We start from the raw sequence: 23,986 nt of genomic DNA on the forward strand, positions 1-23,986 counted from the left end.
AATGGCAAAGTGACAAGTTGATATATGATCATCACTGCTGAGATGTTATGGCTTATGTAGCTACCTTTTATGTTTTCGATAACTTGACACCTAGATACACTTCCAGATCCGAATAACTGGATATAACTATAAAATAGGATATTTACTGAATTCTAGAGAGTTGTAATTGGACCTCCCTGATGGTGCAGCAGATAAGAATCCATCTGCCAATGCAGGAGACACAGGTTCAATCCCTGGTCTAGGCAGATCCCACACGCCACGGTGCAACTAAGTCCATGTGCCACAACTACTGAGCCTGTGCTCTAGAGCCCAGGAGCCGCAACTCCTGAAGCTGGGAAGCCCACGCACCTAGAGCTGTGCTCTGCAACAAGAGAAGCCGTCACAACGAGAACCTGCGCAACTGCAACAAAGAGTAGCCCCTGCTGGCCAAACCTACAGAATGCCTGAGTATAGCAACAAAGACCCAGCACAGTCAAAAATAGATTTTAAAAAAGAGAGAGAGAGTTATATTAGGAAAAAAACATATACATATGTATAATTCTAACTTCTTTAGGGGCTCAATGTGAGATATATAACCAAGATTAAACTTTAAAAAAAATTACCAGTTAACCAACTTACCTAACCAAAACACTTTACTCTGACAGTAAAATTTCCTTAATACTCACATGCTACTATTTAACGCAGGAAAAAAAAGAAAACCAATATGTAAACTTCTTGCAGTGCTGAAGAATAGTATGTGCTGTACTAAGCTGCTTCAGTCATGACTCTTTGCGACCCCGTGGACTGTAGCCCAGCAGGTTCCTCTGTCCATGGGGTTCTCCAGACAAGAATACTGGAGTGGGTTGCCATGTCCTCTTCCAGGGGATCTTCCCAACCCAGGGATCGAAACTGCATGTCTTGGGTCTCCTGCACTGGCAGGCAGATTCTTTACCACTAATGCCACCTTGGAAGCCTCGGGTTTAAAGTCTGCTGCTAAGTTGCTTCAGTCGTGTCTGACTCTGTGCAACCCCATAGATGGCAGCCCACCAGGCTCCCCCGTCCCTGGGATTCTCCAGGCAAGAACACTGGAGTGGGTTACCATTTCCTTCTTCAATGCATGAAAGTGAAAAGTGAAAGTGAAGTCGCTCAGTCGTGTCCGACTCTGTGTGACCCCATGGACAGCAGCCCACCAGGTTCCTCTGTCCCTGGGATTCTCCAGACAAGAATACTGCAGTGGGTTGCCATTTCCTTCTCCAATGCATGCATGCATGCTAAGTTGCTTCAGTCGTGTCTGACTCTGTGTGAACCTATGGACAGCAGCCCACCAGGCTCCTCTGTCCACGGGATTCTCTAGTCAAGAATACCGGAGTGGGTTGCCATTTCCTTCTCCAGCAGCTGCCTTAACTAGCTGATAAAAGTATTATAGCTTGCTTGAGAGATCTGGCCTTAGAATGAAGAGGGGGAATTCATTAGGATACCAAAGGTTTCAAAAATATCTGTTAAGATTCTTTATTAATCAAGACATTTAATTATTTAATATCATTTTCCAAACAAGTTCTCTACCTAGAATACAACATATTTACTAACTGACATGACTATTACATTCCCCATGACAGTTACAGTCTGCACTGTGAATTAAGAAATTGACATTGAGGGAATTCCCTGGCAGTCCAGTGGTTAAGACTCTGCACTTTCACTGCCAAGGGCCCTGGTTCAATCCCTGGTTGGGGAACTAAGATCCCACAAGCAAAGCAGCATGGCCAAAAAAAAGAAAGTGACACTGATTTTCAAATTCGCTACCTAACAAAACCCAGCTTCCTAAACTCCTAAACTGGGTAATGAGAGCATAAGCCAGAGTCAGTAACAGCAGAGGCTCAGCAATGCTCAAATCTTAAACAACTGACCAGACATTTAAATAACAAATTATCTAAAAAGAAGAAAATGAAAACACATACACATAGGTACAGAAATATGCCTACCTGAGGACCACCATATATAAACAGCACAGTGGGGTATTTCTTTCCAGGTTGTAGATCATGAGGTTTGTACAACATCCCATACAATGTAAATCCAGTAGTGCTTTCAAAAGAAAAAATTTCTGGAGGGGTATAGTCAGGAAGAGGACCTGGGAGGAGGTAAACACATTCTGTAAAGTTCTTATGGGAGCTTGACAATCTGAGCGCAAGGGAAAAATACCATAAACCTACTACCCTAATAACTAACTATCCCTCCTTTAGACGATAAGCAAGAAATTAAGCACAAATAGTTATATTTAAAAAGGAAATCTAATGAAGACATCAAATTATCCATTTCAGAAGCAGATACAAAGTATTATCAATAATCATTGGAGCCCAGGAGGTATTTACATGCAGAACACAGATACTTCACTCTCCGCTTGTATAACTTATCAATGGTTAAGCCATATACCTGATGAGAAACTGAGAGCACAAATTAACTTAACTTCCTCACAGCAGGTGCTCAAAAAACATTTCTTTATGATCATTAGAGAATAAGTCTAATCAGAACCCAGGAAAAAAATTCATGATCAGTGTTTGAAAGCTTCACAGACCTCTCCCAAGTCTGTGTATACTGGATGATGTATGTTCCAGTTGAAGCAGAGATCGGCATATTACAAATTCTAATTGTGGACACCAGAACATACCTATACCTTGTGGTTTTGCACTAATTTCTTAACCCCTTAGGAGATATTTATGAGTGAAAATACCTAACAGAAAAAAGGTTTTGGGTATAAAATGAATTAAAAGATATATTAGTCCATTATTTATATTTAAGAAGTCAAGCATTTTAAATTCAGGTAATCACAGTGCTCTTCACTCCCATACAAAATGAGGATTTATCTTTTATTAAGATGGCCATTGCAAGTGCTGGTAGAAGTTTAAGAAAGCTACCAGCTGGGTATTCCTTAAAGCTACAGCTTCCCTGCTCGTATACTAGTTCAGTCTATGACATTCGAGTTCAGTTGTTTACCTGGGAAATCATCCAAACGTGAATAAATCACTTCCTAGCTGTTATCTTGATTATTTTATTTTTTATTTATTTTTTATAGAGTGCTATCTTTTTTTTTAATATAAATTTACTTATTTTCATTGGAGGTTAATTACTTTACAATATTGTATTGGTTTTGCCATACATCAACATGAATCCACCACAGGTATACACGTGTTCCCCATCCTGAACCCCCCTCCCTCCCCGTACCATCCCTCTGGGTCATCCCACTGCACCAGCCCCAAGCATCCAGTATCATGCATCGAACCTGGACTAATCTTGATTATTTTAATCTTATTTTCAAAAAGGCCTTCCAGTCTTTCTCCTGCCTGGAGTAAGAAGTAACCAGCCTTATTTGATAACTGATAGACTAGGCGGGATGGGATCAGCCAGCAGCCGAAGGACAGGCAGTGGTGAGGGGCAGGAAGGCTCTGTCAGGAAACGTGGACCTACGACACGGGTTTAGAGCACTAATGTACTAATCTCGCTTAAGATCGGGTTCAGGAGAATGAGTACCTGCTGAATCCAAGAGCGTGGCCCAGAATTCTTTTGTTTTGCAGGTTGGGTCATCGTCAGGACTTGACAGCTTGTAAAGGGACACACAGTGTGGGTTCTTCTGGTTACTATACTTACTTATAAAGAAGTCACAATGCTAGAAAAAGGAAAAACAATTATTTTTCCCCCAGGGAAAACTAAAAAAAGGTTATCTGTTGCTATATCTGCATTGATGCTACAGCAGGAGTATGATAACTGTCTGACCATTTATGTGAATATATATACAATGCTAAAGTTAAGGCTAAGGTTTTTATAGGCCATTTCACTTTTCACGTTACTAAAAAGGAGTATTATATGAGCAGAGATTTTTTTATATGACAGGAAACCCTTTTCAAACAGGGACTTAATACCCGGCTGATGCAGCAAGAGTGTGAATAACCACGGTCAGTCAGCCTCGTCACCTCTCCAGGATTTACGTAACTGACCACATACAGGTGATGTTCTAAAGGAGAGTCTTTGGTGCCTTCAAAATATACCAGCTTTCTGACTTCATCAACCTGGATCTGTCAAAATAACAACATAAAAATCAGTGCTAGTATGACCTTGGCAAGACCAGTCAATTTTACTCAGAATCATCTGAGTCACACTCCGACTTGTGCTTCTCTTTAAAAATTTGTCACCGATGTTAATAAGCTTGAGTTGGTTTTGTTCATGTCTTAATTGATCCTGTTCAGAAAGTTAAAAGGACGCCCGAGCTGCATGCTGCTGCTAATTTCCTATATGGTAAAATGTGTGCTTTTCTTAAAATACAAAAATTATTTCATTAAAACAACTACCCTTTACAGAGAAAAAATATCTATATCACAGCTCAGGTCAACCATTCATGCACACCTAAGAGAGTCTAATTTTAGCATCCTGTCTATTTCTCAGTGCAGCAGTATCTTAGGCAGTCGTTTTTCTTTTTTTTTTTTTTGGTCTTTTGTACAAATTTGCAAAAATGTTTTATCTATTGGGTTGGGGAATAACTCTACTCAATCACTCCATCAGTTTCAATACTGGCATAGTTTATAAATAAGTATGAAGGATCTTTTAAGTCTTCATTCTGAACAAAAAAACTGCCAGTACACTCACAGCTGAATTCACTTAATATTCCTCCCAAATTACAGTGAGATTCTAAATAAATGGCTTTTATTGTTCCTTTTCAAAATCTTCCAGCAGCCTACTCAAATAATGTTTAATAAAATCCAAACTTTTATACAGAAAACAAAGGTGTATTTCTAAAAGCAAATACTTTTAGATGCCACATTTTCTTCAAGAAGCTTCTTAATCATTGCAAACATATTTTAGCATGCATGGATATAGAAATAAACACAGCTGACATTAAGTAAGGCCTATATGACATAGAAAGGATACAAAGGATAAGAGATGGCAGAACAAACTTTCATGAAGCTTCACAGGTATGTGTTAATCTGTGTAAAAGGTCAGGACTGGTTCTGCTCTTGACTTAGCAGTTAGAAGTCAGGCCTTTCAAAACTAAATAAATAGTTAATTCCTTATTCCTTTTTTCTTTGTTTCATGTAACAACTTTACATCAGAATCACCTGAGGGGTTTGTAAAACAGATTGCTGAATCCCACCTCCAGACAATTTTCTCAATTCAAGAGGTCTAGGGTGGGCCTAGTAGTTCTAAAGTTTCCAGGTGATACTGATACTTTGTGGTCTAGTGACCACACTTTGAGAATCCTAGTGGCTAACAGACTTAAAAGCCTCAAAGATTTACTCAATTACTGGCATTAAAAATCTTTGGGTGAACAGGTCACCTGCAAAAGTAGAAAATGGAAAGATAACTTAAAAAAAAAAATAACACAAGAATAGAGGGAAAATAGAAGAGTAAGAAAGAGAGATGAATATATCACATAAACAGGCATGATAGAAAAGAGCTGATGCACATTATAGCAAGTAATAGAAAGACATTTAGGTTGCCCAAATAAGGTTCAGCTCTGTATAATTTTGGGGTTTCCCTCAGTATTATCCAACCATTACATAGCATGAAGTTTATATTAGTGTAAATTTTTATTATCAGAACTTAAGAATTCCACTAACATCTGACAGTAACATTTAAGGGTCCCTAAACAGAAAAAAATTTATTGAATATATAACCAGAAGGCCAACTGACACTGCCAGTGGAAATGAGACTTTAAAGGTCGCCTAAGTTATAGGCGACCTATATATCCTATTATATCCTAAAGTTATCACACCAACAAAAACAAACCTGGGGTCTGCATCTTCATTCGTTCTCCTTTATCATCTAAGGAACTGAGTGACTTCTATAGTAGCCAGTATACATAATTCTTCAATAAATTTCTCAATCAATTTGAGGAAATCATAGGCCTCCACTAAATCCTGGTAGCATACCTCAACTTAACTTTATGTATCACACATACAAAGGATGGAGCTCTTAGAGATCTCATGAAACTGACCACCTAACTGAAAGCTGAAACAAGCACAAGGTACTATGAAAGGCAAAAGAAAAAAATTAGAGTTCATTGAATTGCTATAGCAAGCCATATGCCCACAGTGAAACAGAGGGTGGACTTCCTCCCTTCCTTATCAATCTATGCTCTGTATAAATGTCCATTATAATTTGCAAGTGGTATATGAAACTTTAAATTTGTGAGATAAAACAAACAGGCGAATGGAAGAGCATCACTACCTCAGGAACTGTAAATGCACTAATGCAGAAATGATACAAGTAGTCTATAAGAGATTCAGAAATAATTTTCAAACTATATCCTCACTCACTTTTGCGAGACTTGGAAAGTATGGACCAGCCCATTCCTTACTAAGATGCAACACTGCATCTGAAAATGGTGACCTTTAGTAACCAGAACACATCTAATAAATGGGTGAGATTTAGAATTTAAACTAAGATTCTCCCTTTCCAACAACTTGGGTTTTTTGAGGCCCTAGCAGTATTTTCGGAGAAGGCAATGGCACCCCACTCCAGTACTCTTGCCTGGAAAATCCCATGGACGGAGGAGCCTGGTGGGCTGCAGTCCATGGGGTGGCTAAGAGTCGGAGACGACTCAGTGACTTCACTTTCACTTTTCACGTTCATGCATTGGAGAAGGAAATGGCAACCCACTCACGTTCTCGCCTGGAGAATCCCAGGGACAGGGGAGCCTGGTGGGCTGCCGTCTATGGGGTCGCACAGAGTCAGACACGACTGAAGCGACTTAGCAGCAGAAGCAGTATTTTCAAAACACTGGGGTCATATGAAGTTGGACTATCGATTTTCAGTACTGCATACACACAGCTGATGTTGACTAAACATATCAGTAGAATAAAAGAACATACATTAGATCCATGCCGGCCAAGAACTTCCCATTCACCACTGGTAATTGCTATTTCCTCTTTGATAGGACACTTGAAATCACCTAAAGATAAATATAATTATAATTCAGTACTTTACATCAGACTATAATCAAATGAAACAATGAAAAATAGTATTATAAACCCTCTTTTTCAAAAAGGGAACACTGAAAAAGTCAAAGTTACGTCTAGAATAATGAAAATCCTTTGGAACTAAAGAGAGGCAGTAGCTGCACAACACTGACTGTACTAAATGCCACCATTCATTCTGGACATTCCCTTTAAAATGGTTAATGTCATGTGAGTTTCACCTCAACATAAAGTCTACAGGTAAAAAAATTCCAAGTATGAGTCTTCATAATAGTAATGGAATGATCCATGTAACTAAAGTTAAAACAGCAAAATACACTCTTACGGTAAAGACAGAAAAGAACTCAAAAGCACTTGCATTTGTAGACCTTTGGTTAGACAGACAAAAACAATCTAATGCGTCCAGGAGGCGTTTCTTCTAGAAAGGCAACAAACTACTTAAGCCAGAGAAGGAAAGTTTTAATACAACTGTTTATTATTTGCAAAAGACAAACTGAATATTACCATAGCAAATAACAACATGTTCCATTTATCTTGGTAAGATTCTGTCTTGGTAGATGAGGCTCTCTCAGTGGCCTAAGGAGAAGGTTAAAATAAAAAAAGAAAGTAACCCCTGCTCTCTGGCTAGCTACTGCCAGCTCTGGCTCTCAAAGCGATAGCTGAGAAGAGGCTGAGATGATATAGGATCTTAAGTAGGGTCCTACTCAAGTTAAAAAAAATAGACTCATTTTGTTTTTCTTAGATACAAAAATTCAACTTAGTACTTTAAATTTTATCACCAGAAAATAAGTATTATTTAATATATAACAAATACTAATTGTTACATATTATAGCCACTTATGGAAGAAAAAAGAGGAGGGAAGAGGAAAATAAAATGGACATCAAGGAACAGGACGAAGATCTGGAGCAAGAAAGTCTAAGTAAAAAGGAAGGAAATGGAAAGAGGTAGACAGGTTGAAGGGCCCAGAAGCAGACACTGAGAGGAACAGGGGCTAAGTGTTCTGAAAAGAATGTCAGCTGAGGTGACAGTGCTTCCTATTCTTCAATACGAGTATAAAATTTTAAGTTGTCTTTTAATCCTGTCCCAAGAATGTTGTTTTAGTGAATTACTATTCATAGCTCTTTGACCAGTCTTCATCACTAAACTTTCTGGAATCTCTAAGTAGATTTAACTTCTGAACAACAGAGGAACAAGTAAGAGCAATTTCACACCAAGGGTCAAATTAAACTAAGGCTCTTAGGGAAGAAATCTCCATCTTGGATATACGAGATCTAGTCTGATTTAAAAAAAAAAATTCATGCTAAGAGAAGGACCAAGTCATAGGCAGTATTCACTCTGCTGTCCTAAACTGTAGGTCAGTGTTTCCCAAATAAGAATGATGTTATAAGGCATGTTGAAGAAACAAATAATCCAATTAAAAAGTTCACAAAGGATTCAAATAGACATATCTCTAAAGAGATACAAACTGGCTAAATAATATGTTACTAAACACTAGGAAAATGCAAATCAAAAGCACAACGATATACCACTGCACATCCATTAGCATGGCTCTTACCAAAACCCCGCCAAAAACCAAAACCAAACCAAAACAAACAAAAAAGGAACTACACCCAGAAAACAACAAGCGTTAGCAAGGATGTAGAGAAACTGGAACTTCTGGGCACTTTCTAATGGGAATGTATGAAGGTGCAGCTGCTGTTGAAAGTGTATGGTGGTGGTTCCTCAAAAAACTTTAAAGAATTAAAATACTAAGCAATTTCACTTCTGGATATATACCCAAAAGAATTGAAAGCAGGGTTTCAAACTGGTATTTGTCCACTCATGCTCATTACAGCATTATTTAAAATGGTCTAAAGAAGTAACCTCACTGTTAATAGACAGATGAACGGGGAAACAAAATGTGTTTACATGTACAATGGAATATTATTCAGCCTTAAAAAGGCAGGACATCTGACACATTCTACAATCCGGACAAACCTTGAAGACACTATACTAAATGAAATAAGCCTGTCATTAAAAGACACATACTGTGTGATTCCATGTATACGAGGTAGCTAGAGCAGTCAAATTCATAAAGATAGAAAGTGGCTGCCAGGGGAAAGAAGGAGAAAGGAATGAGAAGCTATTAATTATTTACCACTAAATTGGATATTACTTATTGGACAGAATCAGTTCTGAAAGACGAAAAAAAAATCCTGGAGATGGATAGTGGTGATGGTTGCAGAACAGCAGGGAATATACTTAATGTCAAGAAACCACACACTTAAAATGGTAAATTTTGTTATGCATATTTTACCACAATTTTTAAAAAATGGCTATGTTGAGTCTGTTAAGTTATAAATGGCAGTAAAGCATACAGCATAACATCATTAAATGTCCAGTATTCTAAAACAAACTCTGTATTATTACATTAGAAAACCATACTCAGTCTTTTTAAAAACACAGAAGTATCCAATGCACTATTTCATTTTTTCTAGGCTTACGCATTTTCCTTTCAGCCCCTGGCAGCCACTTTCTATGCCTATGAATTTGACTGCTCTAGCTACCTCATATATACCCTCCCACCTTCTGCCTCTTTTTAAATAGAAAATAACTTCTTACTTGGGGCAGGCAGCCCACCACTGGATCGTTTATATTTGCTCTCCTTTAAAATGGATGTGATTTTATATAAGTGACGGAAACCTGTTTTGCATTCAGAGGCAAAAATAAATTCAATTTCATCTTCATGACTTTGGGGAAAAACATGAAAGATGTCATGGATCTGTAAAATAAATAGATTAATTTAGTATATACATTAATGAGAATACTATGCAAACAATTTGACTAAGCCAGAGAGAAAGAAGAATTACTTGATAAACATTTTCTGAAATATAAGTAACTGTCAGATTATGCGGTATGGTATATGTACAAATTACAGATTTTTCCTGGGCCTTTCATATTTATCTTACTTTAGTCAAAGACATCATCTACCAAGAAATAAATGTTTCCAAATGGAGAAAAATGAAAAATACAACCAAAAGCTGTTCCTTACTCACCATCTCTACAATTCTTTGAAAAATGGCACAAAGTTTATTTAATGATATAAATATTACAAGAATTATGAGAAAAAATGTTTTTTTACTTTTCTTTTCTAGAGAGAAATATTCTAACAATTCAAGGGAAAACAGATGTTACGTGTTAGGTGGATCACATGAAGCCTATATGCAGCCAGAGGAGAGTGAACTGGCTTTATTTATTTTGTACCTTGTGTAAGTTTTTTCCTTTAAACTGGAAAATGAAAGATTCAATCCAAAACTGGTATATTTTGGGATAGTTTACCAACTTAAAATAGAAAGTTTTTTCTAGTCAGGACTCTCGTGGTCCTCTTAAGAGGCACTGGTGAGGTTGTGTTTTCAATATCTGATGTGTCCAGAAACAAGGGCAATTCAGCATCCAGGGAGATGTCATTGGAATGGCATCGACCTTTCATCTACAAACCATTCCCCATTATGGAACCAACATTCCCATTTGAAATGTTCAAACTAAGCAAATAACATTCAAAATTGCTGTGAACTTAAAAAATTTCTTTTGATAGTTTGCTATCAAGCTTCATTTACTTTAGCACTCTGAGAAAATATTTAAACCAAGTATTACAAGAAAACATGTATACATTTATCCAGATGTCTGTTGTTTCTTCATAGATAATCAGTGGCGTCACAGAGTCAGGCACTGACTCGATGAATCTCTGTCTTTCCATGGCATCATCTTCTACTGGGATAAATAATTCAGGTGAGATCAACACTATCTGTAGGCGAGTTTGGGAGCGATCTAGTAGGATGGCCCATGCACTATTTAAATAAACAAAAGAAAAGAACAAAATAAAGCTCACTTTCGGAAAACGAATATTCCACTAATCTTTCCCCTAGCAACCATCAGTTATTTCTGTAATCAAGTGACAGTATTGTTTTAGTATATGTTAAATTATCACTTATAAACAGCTAATGAAAAGTATTAGTTCATTCTACATTTATTTTTTAAAGTTTATTTTTAATTGAAGGATAATTAAAATACAGTGTTGGTTTCTGCCTTAGATCAACATGGATCAGCCATAGGTACACATATTCCACTTATTTTTTTATAGTTAAGCTTGAGTAGAGGTTTTAAAAGTAGTTTTCTTTAAATTTCCAAAATCACAGATGGCCTTTGAAATTATTTTCTCCCTTTAATGTCAACAAATGCCAGCCCCATGAAAACTCCTGTTGTCCACATCAGACACAGGAAATACATGTACATCTTCACATAAGGCTGTACAAATATTTTTGCTTAAATTATACAATTAAAAAAATACATATACTTACATATGAGCCTGAAAGTCCTACTTTAACCACAAATAACACTGTGAAACTGTCACTGGCTAAGTAAGAGACAGACATAAAATGCAATGCACCTATGCTTATAGGATTACAAGTGCACTGAGTTCAGGAAAAATTCTTTGCGCAGAACGAACTACCTTGCAAATTTACATGTGAAAACAGCTCCAAAGGAAAGGAAGGGCCTAACAGCACAGACAGTTCTGGGTCCTAAATTATTTGTAAAGAAGTGACAATTTAACATACGCACTATTTTCCCTCTGGAGTCCATCCAGCTCTGGCAATATATTCAACTCCTTCAAACAGAATCTCAAACGGCTGAATTAGTTCCTTATCTATGACATCTATAATCTATTGAAAAAGAAAAAAGGGATCTAGTTACAGAAGACTGATACTGGTCTACTTAAAGCACTATCTTTAACAGCATGACACTTGTTCAGTCTTAGGTACACAGGATATAGCAAAACCAGCAGTAAGTCATGGGTTACCTTTACTGGTGCTCTTTATGTCTAAAAAAGTTCTAACTAAAAGAAGCACAGTCTAAAAGATTTTTTCCATGAGTTTATACTAATAGAACTCTTGATAGTAACTGGTAAAATCAGATTTTAATCACTTTACAGACTTCAGTATCTAAGAAAAATAGTAGTCTCTAGTTCTTTACATTTTAGTGTAAAATACTATATGTATAATATATTAGTGAAATGGTCTTGAATAAGCAAACTTTTTTCCCTAAATAGTCTGGCTTACACACTTTAAAATATAAATTTTTAAAAATGAACAAAAGGATCTGAATAGATTGCTCTCCAAAGAAGATATACAAATGGCCAATAAGCACATGAAAAGATGCTCAGCATCATTAGTTATTAGAAAAATGTAAATCAAAACCACAATAAGATGCAACTTCAAATCCCCTAGGATGGCTATAAGACAAATAATAACAAGAGTTGATGAAGATGTGGAGAAGTCGCAAACCTCATACACTGCTGCTGGAAATATAAAGTAGTGCAGCCACTGCGGAAACCGTTTGGAAGTTCCTCAAAAGGTTAAAATACAGAATTATAATACGACCCAACAATTTCAATCCTAGGTATCTAACCAAGAGAAATGAAAATGTATGACTGTACAAAAACTTGTACACCCACATTATTGGTAGCATTACGTTTAGTAACCAAAATTTGGAAGAACCCAAATGTCTAAAACTGATGAGTGGGTAAATAAAATGTGGTATATAGCCACACAATAGAGTATTTTTAGGTGATAAAAAGTAGTGAAGTGTTGTTAGTTGGTGCCACAGGATTAGTGCTTGAAAATAAGATGTTAAGTGAAAGAACAGACTAGATACTGTATGATTCCATTGATATGAAATGTCCAGAATAGGTAGATCCATAGACAGAAAACAGATTAGTGGCCGCCTAGGGCTGGGGGCCATGGAGAGGTTTGGGGGTGATAACTAAGGGATGTGAATTTCCTTTAGGAGTAAGGAAAATGTTTTAAAATTGACCGTGGTGATAGCTGCACAAATCTTGAGAATCTACTAAAAGCCATTTTAAACTTTAAATGAGTGAATTACATTGTAAGTGAATTACACTTCAATAAAGCTGTTTTTAAAAAGTCTAGCAGAGAAGATTGTTTTTTTAATTAATTATGTGCACATTAAGCTTATAGGCACCTGACTGTGGAAAGCAGCAGTATAAAAGACATGAGGGATATTTAATCTAAGACAGACAACTATTCAACACATAGGGTAACTCATCAGTCAATAACCACTATTTAAGAAATACTGATCTGGAGAATTAACAAAGGCAAAGAGGAAAAACTACTGCAAAGCAACGGTAAATATGCATCTCCCCATATTCCTAACTTGGGAACCAGTAAGAAAGTTTTCAAAGCAGAAAATAAGGTCAACCTGAAATCATGATCTACAGATGTCTCAGCAAGTTCCACAAGTCGAAAATATAAGAAAGCATATCTACAATCTCTGTTGACAGACAAATGATACAAAAAGTTAACTCAGCATTTTATACTTACCCTTCCTTCAGCATCAATCAGTATTTCTGACATCTTAAAAGTGACTTTTGGATTTGCTGTGCCTTTAGGAAGAGATATAAACAAATAGTAATAAAAAGCTATTCAAAGTAATTTTACCAGATGAATCCTTTTTAGTCAAATCAGGAATATTGCATTTAGTCAGGGCTTTATTACATAAAAAACTCAAAATTCTATCTCAAATTCATAATTTTCAATATGACTATAAAAGAAGGAGCCAAAAAACATTAGGAATTAGTAGGTAATGAAGGAGAATCCTGTATCATTTCACAATTGAAATGCTGTAAATAGCAATATGGGAAAAAAATTGCTAATTTATTAAGATTATAATCCCTTAAAAATCTTTATTTTGTAGCAAAGATACTTCTTTATCCATTCCTTGAAATAATCAGTTTTGTGTACTTCCCTACCTTTGAAATAATTTAAAAGGATCAGCCTATAATTAAAAAAAATTTACTTCAGAGACACTTAACAATCTATCCTTCGGTCTGTAAAGGATCAACGTTAACCAAACTTTAGAATGAATGCAGAAGAATCTTGTTTGAAAAGTAGGAATGAGTGTATATAAACATCAGTGGAATGCAGTACCTGTTTTAGGATAACGGAATGAATCTGCTCTCCTTGTTTCCAACATAGGGGATGTAACATGAATAATTTCCACCTCAGATTCATCATTTTCTTCATATAGAATTCTAAGAATTTTACTGCCACTGGGAGCTTAAAAGGAAATTAAATATTGAAAATTTGGGAGCACTATGCCAGAAAATCATCACAATTGACCATTCCCTCTAGTATTCTATTTCCCATAGTAAAAAATAGTTTATGTATAAAATATATTCCCTTTCATGTATGAAAATACTACTAATCTTTGCAGTAGCAAGGTGAGTTACTGCTAAGCCACTTTTATTGGTTACAGGTTACTACTTTTGGAGATAAAAACTGAAAATCATCACATACACAGAGACACACACAGAGACACACATTCTCTCTCTCTCTCTCTCTGGAAGAAACAGATTTGTGATTTCAGTTCCTGCATACCTTAAAATGCATTCCTTTCAGGAATTATTACACTTACAATATTTGCTATAACAAAATAAACCCCACTTTAAAGGAGTCCAGGTTTTTTTAAATGGTTTCTCTAATTCATGTCATAATCTTGTTTTAACAACAGAGTTATGGCAAAACATTTTACATTTTAAAATGTCCAAATCTAAGATATGGCTTAAATATAAATACTTTTCATGGTCCCTTAGAGATGTGTTCAGAATGCTACATGCAATCCATTAGTGGGTCATGAAATCTTTTACCTGGTCATAATCAGCATTTTAAAAATAAGACAAGCAAAAAAAATATATGAGTGCATTGCATGTAAGATTAAGCATTGCTTCATGAAATTTGTTTTCAGTTTTATATAGAATATATGTACAATGTATTAGGCTAGAATGTAAAGCAAATTTCTAACCAGATCACAGTCAAAAAGTTTGAAAGCTTCTGCTTTAGAGAGCTGTTTCTCAGCTAGTGAAATACTTGTGAATTCACAAAGAAAAAAGGAATTTTTGCCTTTTTATCCTGATCCATTCATATACTAATTTGGCCATCTGTTCATGCAGACTCTCTAGGCAATCCTATATTTTTATAGCAACTCCCACTAAAGGGTGGTATTTTTAGTTGCCACCAACCAGCTTCTAGATGAAAAACTGGCGGGACTTCCACGTGGTCCAGTGGTTGAGACTCTGTGCTTCCAAGGCAGGGGGCATAGGTTTGATCCCTGATAGAGGAACTAAGATCCCATAAGCTGCATGGTGCAGCCATGCCAAGATTAAAAATGAAAAAAAAGAAAGAAAAACTGGCAAGGAGAGTTGAAGGACCTGGGGCACTGAACCATAATACAAATAATTGTTTTTTATGAGAATTCATTATGGTGGTATACAGCCTGAATATTCGCAGTAACTACTGGTAGGATCCAATCTTTATCACTTAAGAATCTACTATCAGAATTAAGAATCTGTGCAGTTAACTAACCAGTAGTTGAATCTCATAATACTTTAACTGACTTATAGTATATTATTTTGAACCCTCTTACTTGTTTCAGCTTCTGGACACCACCAATAACCAGAGTATCTATCAAATTCTTCTTGAAGAACAAAGGTAGCAACTCCGGCTGATCTGGGATCCTCTTCCATGTTGGCTAGCTCTAAACAAACATAAAGGCAAAATTTTCACAGAAGTTCTCTTCTTTTCACAGGTACAAAGCAGAATGATCCATTTATTTTGAAAGGCAGCTATAGTATCGTGGTGAACTGTGAAACCAAATGGACTGAATTCAAATCTGGACTCCATCATCCACCAAATGACTGATCCTGGGCAAATCACCTGATCACATTCCGTTGCAGTGTCCTATTTGTAAATGGGAATAAGAACCTACCTTATATGGTTGTTATAAGGACTAAATGAGCTATTTTTCATAAAGTACTTACAACAAAGCCTGAACCATCACAGTACGTGCTCCATAAATGTCAGGTTTTATTTTCCCATTTAGCTAGGACCATGGGGAAAAGAATACACGAGAAGGGTCATGGTGCCTTGTAACTCTCCTAAGCCTACCAAGACACAGAATATTTCCATTCTCATGTCCCTTCCCAGTCAATGTCCATTCCTGCCTCAGAAGCACCACTGATCTGATTTCTATCACCAAAGGTTAGTTTTACATATTCCAGACTTTCATGTAAGTGAAATCATACAGTACATACTTTATGTTTGTTGCTGAGTGGTAATCCATTGTATATCACAATTTTTTTATCCATTCATCTGTTAATGGACATCTGAACAGCTTCTAGTTGCTATAATGAATAAAGATGCTAAAATCATTCTTTTATTTTTCTGACACTAGTCACATTTATTGGGGTGTTCACAGAATTCAAGTTATCTCTCCATCTCAAAAACTTCACATTCCACGGTGAGTTTGTGTACAAGTAAATATATTCTTGTATAGTTTCTATGAGACTTGATCTTACAACAAAACAGAAGTCTGATACATCAGTTTCAGCTAAGAATTTTATTTTCAATTCTGAAACTCACACATTTGCTCAGAAAAAATTCATCTGAAGCAAACTAAGTATTTGTTTAAAAATGTTATTTATCAATTGATAAATGTCACTTATCAGTTTATAAAAATGTAAGATTTTAATCTTATTTGATGTTTAAAGTTTACTGTGCAGAAAACGTTTTTGTGTTTTTCCCTGAGATTTCTGATTTTCATTCAAGTTTTCTGATCAGTCAGGATACTGACAGAAGTTTGAATTATCCCCATGGAAACTCTGATATACAATGATAGGTTAAATACTTATAGGTCTTCTGACATTTATTATATTCATAGGTTTCATCCAATCCTAACAGTTAGCTAAGCTATGTGCACTTAGCCAACAGACCAAAATCTGAAAGAGCTCAACAGAAATCATTCTTGTATAAAAATCTTTGTGAACATATGTTTTCATTTCTTTGAATAAAAACCTAGGACTGAAATGGCTGGAATAGAATTTTATGTTTAAATTTATAAGAAACTGCCACATAGTTTTCCAAAGTATCTGTATTATTTTATACACTTACTAGCAATGTATGAGAATTCTTCTCCAATTCTAATGGGTGTACAGTGATATTTCAGTGATTTTAATTTTACAGGTAAGTTTCAATGTATTATTTTTTTCTTATCTGTATTTTCTATATATATTGTCTGAAAAGATTGTGTAATATGAACCAGTTGCTCCTTACCAAAAAATTTTGAGAAGGAAATGGCGAAAGAGTTGGACAGCACTAGTGACTAAACAACAAATATTGGTTTCTATACAAACACATAAAAGAAAAGAAACTGGCACTCTTAACATAAATAAACTACTATATATAAAATATTAGATAAGCCAAAAGGACTTACTGTAAATCACAGGGAACTCTACTCAATATTCTGTAATAATCTAAATGGGAAAATCATTTGAAAAAGAATAGGTATAACTGAATCACTGCTATACACCTTAAACTAACACAACACTGTAAATCAACTATACTCTAATATAAAATAAAAATCAAGTAAGAAAACAACAACAAACTTTTGAGTCCAGAAGTGTTCAGAACACAGAATCTGTGGGATTCTTTTCATGTTTATATATCAACACATAATTATGTCGTATCTCCAGCAGGGTAATCAAATACACTAATATTCCTGCAGCAAATTTAGGAATAGGCAAACTAAGGAGGATGAGGACTATAAATAACCTCAGGTCAGTTCAGGTCACATCCTGCCAGCAAAGAAGTTTTCACAACAACTTAATCAAAACTAAGCTCCGTTTTCCGGGTTTCTGAATTTTGTAATTAATGATGTAGCCATCAGTGCTCAGCTTTCTTGGATCATTCAACGACTCCAAAGTTATACCTCCCATACTGTTTTATGTTTTGTTCTCCTGTAGATGTGATAATATGTATCAGTCATTTATATCTATCACTTATTACAGGCGTCCCTGGTGATGACCTCAATCACTAAGATTAATTAGATGAATAAATGGTATCACCTTGTTCTCCCAATAAGATATGTCCTTTGAGAGTAGAGGTTGGTATGATGTTACTTTTAAGTTTCTCTATACACAAGGCAGAGAATAAGCAAATGCACATGCTGAGTGACTAATAAACCCGTGCAAAAGGCTTTCATTTGGAAATTTATTGTGAGAAGAGAAATAAAAGTGATGATGCTTACTCTCTACCTACTTCTCTAAATAAACAAATTTCAGACCCTGTCTAAAACACTTCGCAAATATTAAAACTTCAATAACAACCTATGATGACATGCTATTCATTAACCTTTTCACAGATATGAAAACAAAGATAGGTTAAACAACTTACTCAAAAGAAAAGAAGTAAAAAAGAGTAGATGAGACTCAAATCTAGATACTCCAGTTCTAGATGGTACTTTTAACTACTACTCTAACCCTGAAAATAAAAAATATACCATATACCTACATGCACAGAAAAGAAATTAATAAAAATACTATTATAGTGGGCTTCCCTGCTGGCTCAGTGGTAAAGAACCTGCCTACCAATGCAGGAGACACAGGTTCAATGCCAGGTCTGGGAAGATCCCACACGCCACGGAGCAACTAAGCCTGTGCACAACTACTGAGTCTGTGCTCTAGAGCCTGTGAGTGCAAATACCGAGCCCATGTGCGTCACCTACTGAAGGCCATGTGCCTGCAGCCCTTGCTCTGCAACAAAAGAAACTACCACGATAAGCAGCCTACACATGGCAACGAAGAGTAGCCCCCACTCACCGCAACTACAGAAAAGCCTACGCAGCAGCGAAGACCCAGCACAGCCAAATATAAATAAAACTGTTAAAAGAGAAATGTCACACGAGAGAATCACTTCTCAGATCTGTAAAATAAATTCCAACACACACACACACCCAGGATACACACACATCCAGCAGGATCTCAGTGGTTTCTACTTTAAATTCTGCCAATCTTCACAATAATCCTGTATGGAAAACAATTCTACTGAAGGAAAAAACATACAGACTAAAAACATGCCTTATTTCTAACAGTCACTGTCAAAGCAGTCCCAGCCCCAAGTACAATAACTAGTACATAGTGAGTCTCTAATGTTTGTTGAAACCATGAACAAATGGCTAGGATTTCCAACCCAGATTTACTAACTACTAACCTAAACTTTGTTTTGCCAGTGGTAGCTGTCCCGACTTCCTGACTCCAGATGAAGACTCATTAAACACCAAAATATGGACATTTTACTTAAAAATTTCCCTACTCCACCCCCTTTTCTCTATTCTACACTCTAGTTTTAGGTTGTTAAAACCTGGGTATTTACAGTATTTACACTAGTTAAGCTTTGCCCTCTCTCTAGACTTGCACTTTTCAAATATAACTTTCACAAACTATTCAGAACAATTTATCTACAATATGACTCTGACCACACTACTCAACTGCTAAAAGCTTTTTCCAGTGAACCCCCATATCATGATAAAGGCCATGTTCATTTACATAAGAAACTGTCCACCCTTCTCCTTGCCCTTATGTTCCAGCCTCATCTTTGTCTATATCTTGACTCATACCTCATGCTTTAGGAGCGTAGGACTGCTTCTAATTCATACCAACTACGATGCCTTCTGCATCAAGGCCTTTCCAGGCTGTCCTCTTGACTGGAGTGTACTGGCTAATGTACAGTCACTAGTTGAGAGCAGTTTAACTGTCATCTCTGGTGGCTGAAAGGTTAAAGTGTCTGCCTGCAATGTGGGAGCCCTGGGTTCGATCCCTGGGTCGGGAAGATACCCTGGAGAAGGAAATGGCAACCCACTCCAGTATTCTTGCCTGGAGAATCCCATGGACAGAGGAGCCTGGTGGGCTACAGTCCACGGGTGGCAAAGAGTCGGACATGACTGAGTGACTTCACTAAGTATCATCGCTTCAGGTAAGCCTCCTGGGACCACTACCCTGGCTTGTACTCTTATAACACCCAATGTTTGCTATTTATCATTCTGTTTTGTTATTTGTTTATAAAGTTTCCTGTAGGGCCAGGACTATGTCTTTTTCAATTCTGTATCCTTAGTTCCTTCCACACTGTCTGGCACACAGGAACTTGATATATCTTTGTTGATTGACAATGGTTAGAACAGATTTCTTGACTTCTATTCAGTGTTTTAAATCAATGTAAGTTGCTCAGGAAAAGGCTTCTTCTATAACACTGACTATCCTAATGAAAAATCTGTTGCCAATACACTATCATATTCTAAAATAATTTATTAAGGAAGATGCCCATGCCCAATAAATCAGTTTTATGACCATCAAATTATGGGAAAGTTGGACAATAAATTTTTAGAGGGACTGTCCTTCATCATGGAGCTTAACCTTAAGGTCTATTTCCATGTTAAAAAAAACCAAACACTACTTCCCTTCTTTCATTTGTATAAGAGCTTTAGAGGAAAAAGGAAAAAAATCCATATCATTTCTGTGCTTTTAGTGAAAGTGGCTCAGTCATGTCTGACTCTTTGCGACCCCATGGGCTATATATATAGCGCAAGGAATTCTCTAGGCCAGAATACTGGAATAGGTGGCCTTTCCCTTCTCCAGGGGATTGTCCTAACCCAGGGATCGAACCAAGGTCTCCTGCATTGCAGGCGGATTCTTTACCAGCTGAGCCACAAGGGAAGCCCTTTTAGTAGTGCTTAGCATTATTAACGTCATTTCAATAAAAATTGAATATTTCCAAAACATAGAAAGTTTTATTTTTCCTATTATGACAAAATAACTAAGTAGGCTCTCCAAAAAGGGAAAATACATTTTTACGTAGTTCTTACAGTGTGTATTGAGTTTTTCTATTTGTTTTCCTAAAAACAAGATTTTTTAAAATTAAATTTTATTTCAATCAGAGAAGTGCTACTGTTGTGCTGTCTGAAAATAACCATTAAATATGCTAGCATTACAATGATTCTTTTTGTTTGTTATTTCATTTTTGGTGGTGGTAGAGGTAGTTCTTTCTTCTACCCCATAGGAAATTTTATGTAATCTAGTGTTCTCAGAAACTTGTATTCTTTTTGTTGTTTTAAGCTTCACTATCATCTTTTCTAAGGTTTACTGAGGTATAATTGACATTAAAAGTGCATGCATTGAATATATACTTGATTATTTTGGACATGTGAAGACACCTATAATATCAGCAAAATCAAGACATTAAACATAGCCATCAACTTCAAAAAAAAACAAGTAGCATTCTAGAGGTGATATATACAAGTTTATAAAAAAAGTTATATTTGTTTTTTAATTTTAAAGACTTAAATTTAAAATACAAAGATCATCCAGCATGCTTTTATTCCAAAATGTAAGCAAAGGCAAATTAAATTTTAAAAATACTTTTTAGGAAAATTGATTTGAAGAACCTGAATTACCATTGTGCACATAAGTGAGCCTCCTTTCTTCTCTCGTTACAATGTTTGATATCCAAATATCATTGCTATGTATAAAAGCAATCCAGTCTGGATCAGCTGGGCATAGTTTTGGATCCATCCGAATGTTGGGACAACTCGTCTCCACTAAATTGGGCCGTAAGGGTTGTTGCTAGAAAAGTAAACAACATTTAAAGGCAAGTATCAGGCTTATACATACGCATTTACATACATACAATACAGGGTGTTTGCTGGTACCCTTCCTATAAAATGAATAATAATCCCAAGTATAATATCAACTGTGATAACTGCTCTCCAGAAAAATGTACTTATATGTCTTAACTTACAAGAAACAAATCATTTTTTTCCTATGAATTAATAAGCTAAGCATAACAGGGATGGAAATAAAGGCAATATAACAGCACCTCACAAATTTTGTTGACCAAACCTGTTAAATAGAGTAATTATCATTTGTTGCATACTTTTATTAAACTTATACGCCTATTTCACTTATTAAATGTTTCCATTTTACCAGTATAAAATAATCTGTTCATAAAATTGTAATGAAAGCTAGAAGCATCACAATTCTATCAGAAGAACAGTTCTAATATCACATGAAAAACTGCCTGGAATAAAATCAAAATTTTAAACTATTTATTGAGATGAATTAAGCTCTTAGAAGAACCATAAAGGGATTGTCTTGTGATATCATTATCTTTGAAAATCCAACTCAGCAATTACACAAAAAATGGCACACTGACTCCCTTTACTAACTCTTTCTGCATAACAAGTGTTTTCAGTATTTTAAAATTATATAACTAATGTCACTGAAAAATTATTAACTAAAAATTGGAAATTAATACCCTATTTCCTATTTTCTTTACTACTAAGTTAGTGGTAAAAAAATGGTAAGCAGAATTTTTTAGTTTAACTATCTTTCTGATTTGGACACAAATAATTTTAGGACACCTAACAGTTTATCAAGTAGTAAAATCAACTTACAGTAAATCCTTGTGGCCCTCCATCTTTTACATGGTAAATTCCACTACCAGCTTGAAATAGAAATGTTCCACTTCCTTGGTGATAATCATAAGAAGCAATTCCAACTGTTCCAATGCGTTTTCTTTCCCGTAATAGTTCTTCTTCTCGAGAATACATTCCATAGTCCAGTGTCGCCTAATGCAGAAAGAGAGGTCTCCTATTCCAGTTTTCTGAAAGCCAGCTTTTTGCTTTTATTAATAGCACTGAAATTCTAGTATCTACAGTATTGTTGAGTTTACATTTTGAGTGATCCCAAAATTTGTTACAACTTTAAACAGATTAATTTTGGGAAGTCTGCTGAAAAATTTGGTAAAAGGCCCCTAGATAAATACTGCATACATTAGAGAGCAAGAGTTAAGCTCCATCACTTTGTTTTGTTTTGTTTTTTAGCTCCATCACTTTGACTTGGCATTCAAGATCTCCTACAACTTAAATGTAATACAGCAGCTCTGCATGCATTTAAGAGGAGACTCTGAAGTAGTTTAACTTCTTCAAAAGCAGTTTTCTTCACTTTCAGAGTAGTAGTAAACCATCTACTTCAGCACTGTGAAGATTAACTTAGATAAAAATATGTAAAATGTTTATTAGCACAATGACTGGCACAGAGTAAAGTTCTCAAACATGAGCTGTCATTAGTACCTTTCCACTACATCCGCTAATACTACTCTAATAAAACCCCAGGTCAGGCCCATCACATCACTGATGTAAAACCCAGTACGTGGTGTTCTGGCTCCCGGCCTTTGTTCCATTTCCCTTCACACCGAGAGGCCATTTTTCTTTCCATCCATCTGAGTTTTACTGTTATCCCAAAACCTTAGCCCTAAATCAACGCTGGCCAGGAAAGTTTCCTGATATTTATATAAGAGTTACTATCTCTTTTACTCATTTGGCTATAGTTTTGTTTTTCACTTTCTTTCAGTAAATGAATTAAAAAAAACCTTGAGAGCACAATCTGTCTCATTTTGTTTTCCCACTTAAAGCAACAGCTAAAATCTCCCTCAAAGAATATTTGTAATTAATGACTGATGATGATGAGGGGCCTTCCCAAACTAAAAGTATTATCTGATACATATATATAATTTCACATGTATAAGAAGAAACATAAAGAAAAATCTAGTAAGTGCTAGTTTTAAGAATTTATATCCACAGCTTCCCTAAGAGCTCTTTATGATAAATAAAGGGATAAATAAGAGAAACAGACATGGTTTCTGCTATCAATGATTAATTACTTTATTTTATTTTATTTAGCCATGCCACAGCTTGCAGGATTTTAGTTTCCAAATCAAACTTTGGTTTCCCACAGTGGAAGCATGGAATCCCAATCACTGGATCATCAGGGCCGTCTCAAGGACTAATACTTTAAAAGTAGTCAAGTTTATATATCCGGAAAAACACATAATTTCAGAAGATACATGCACCCGAACATGCACTGCAGCACTATTTACAACAGCCAGGACATAGAAGCAACCTAAATATCCATCAGCAGACGAATAAACAAAACAGATATGGTACATATGTATGTACAATGGAATATCACTCAGCCACAAAAAAGGATGAAATAATGCCATTTGCAGCAATATGGATGGACCCAGAGATTGCCACATTGAATAAAGTCAAACATATGATACTGCGTACATGTGGAATCTAAAAATAAATATAGATACCAAGTCAG

General features: G+C 35.9%; 1 protein-coding gene across 2 annotated transcripts in view; it reads right to left on the reverse strand.

The window, feature by feature from the left end:
* DPP8 (dipeptidyl peptidase 8) overlaps nt 1-23,986 on the reverse strand; it is a 49,495-nt gene that overhangs the window by 13,195 nt on the left and 12,314 nt on the right. For both annotated transcript variants that reach the window (XM_052646262.1, XM_052646261.1), the window contains exons 4-15: nt 22,276-22,449; nt 21,277-21,445; nt 15,421-15,531; nt 13,926-14,054; nt 13,320-13,381; nt 11,542-11,642; nt 10,592-10,769; nt 9,544-9,703; nt 6,837-6,916; nt 3,891-4,043; nt 3,502-3,637; nt 1,959-2,104 (exon numbers count right to left, since the gene is read on the reverse strand). In XM_052646262.1, coding sequence (XP_052502222.1) covers nt 1,959-2,104; nt 3,502-3,637; nt 3,891-4,043; nt 6,837-6,916; nt 9,544-9,703; nt 10,592-10,769; nt 11,542-11,642; nt 13,320-13,381; nt 13,926-14,054; nt 15,421-15,531; nt 21,277-21,445; nt 22,276-22,449 — 1,599 coding nt within the window. The remainder of the gene's footprint in view (nt 1-1,958; nt 2,105-3,501; nt 3,638-3,890; nt 4,044-6,836; nt 6,917-9,543; nt 9,704-10,591; nt 10,770-11,541; nt 11,643-13,319; nt 13,382-13,925; nt 14,055-15,420; nt 15,532-21,276; nt 21,446-22,275; nt 22,450-23,986) is intronic.

This window comes from Budorcas taxicolor, chromosome 10 (assembly GCF_023091745.1).
Source record: "Budorcas taxicolor isolate Tak-1 chromosome 10, Takin1.1, whole genome shotgun sequence".
In the NCBI taxonomy this organism is placed as follows: Eukaryota; Metazoa; Chordata; class Mammalia; order Artiodactyla; family Bovidae; genus Budorcas; species Budorcas taxicolor.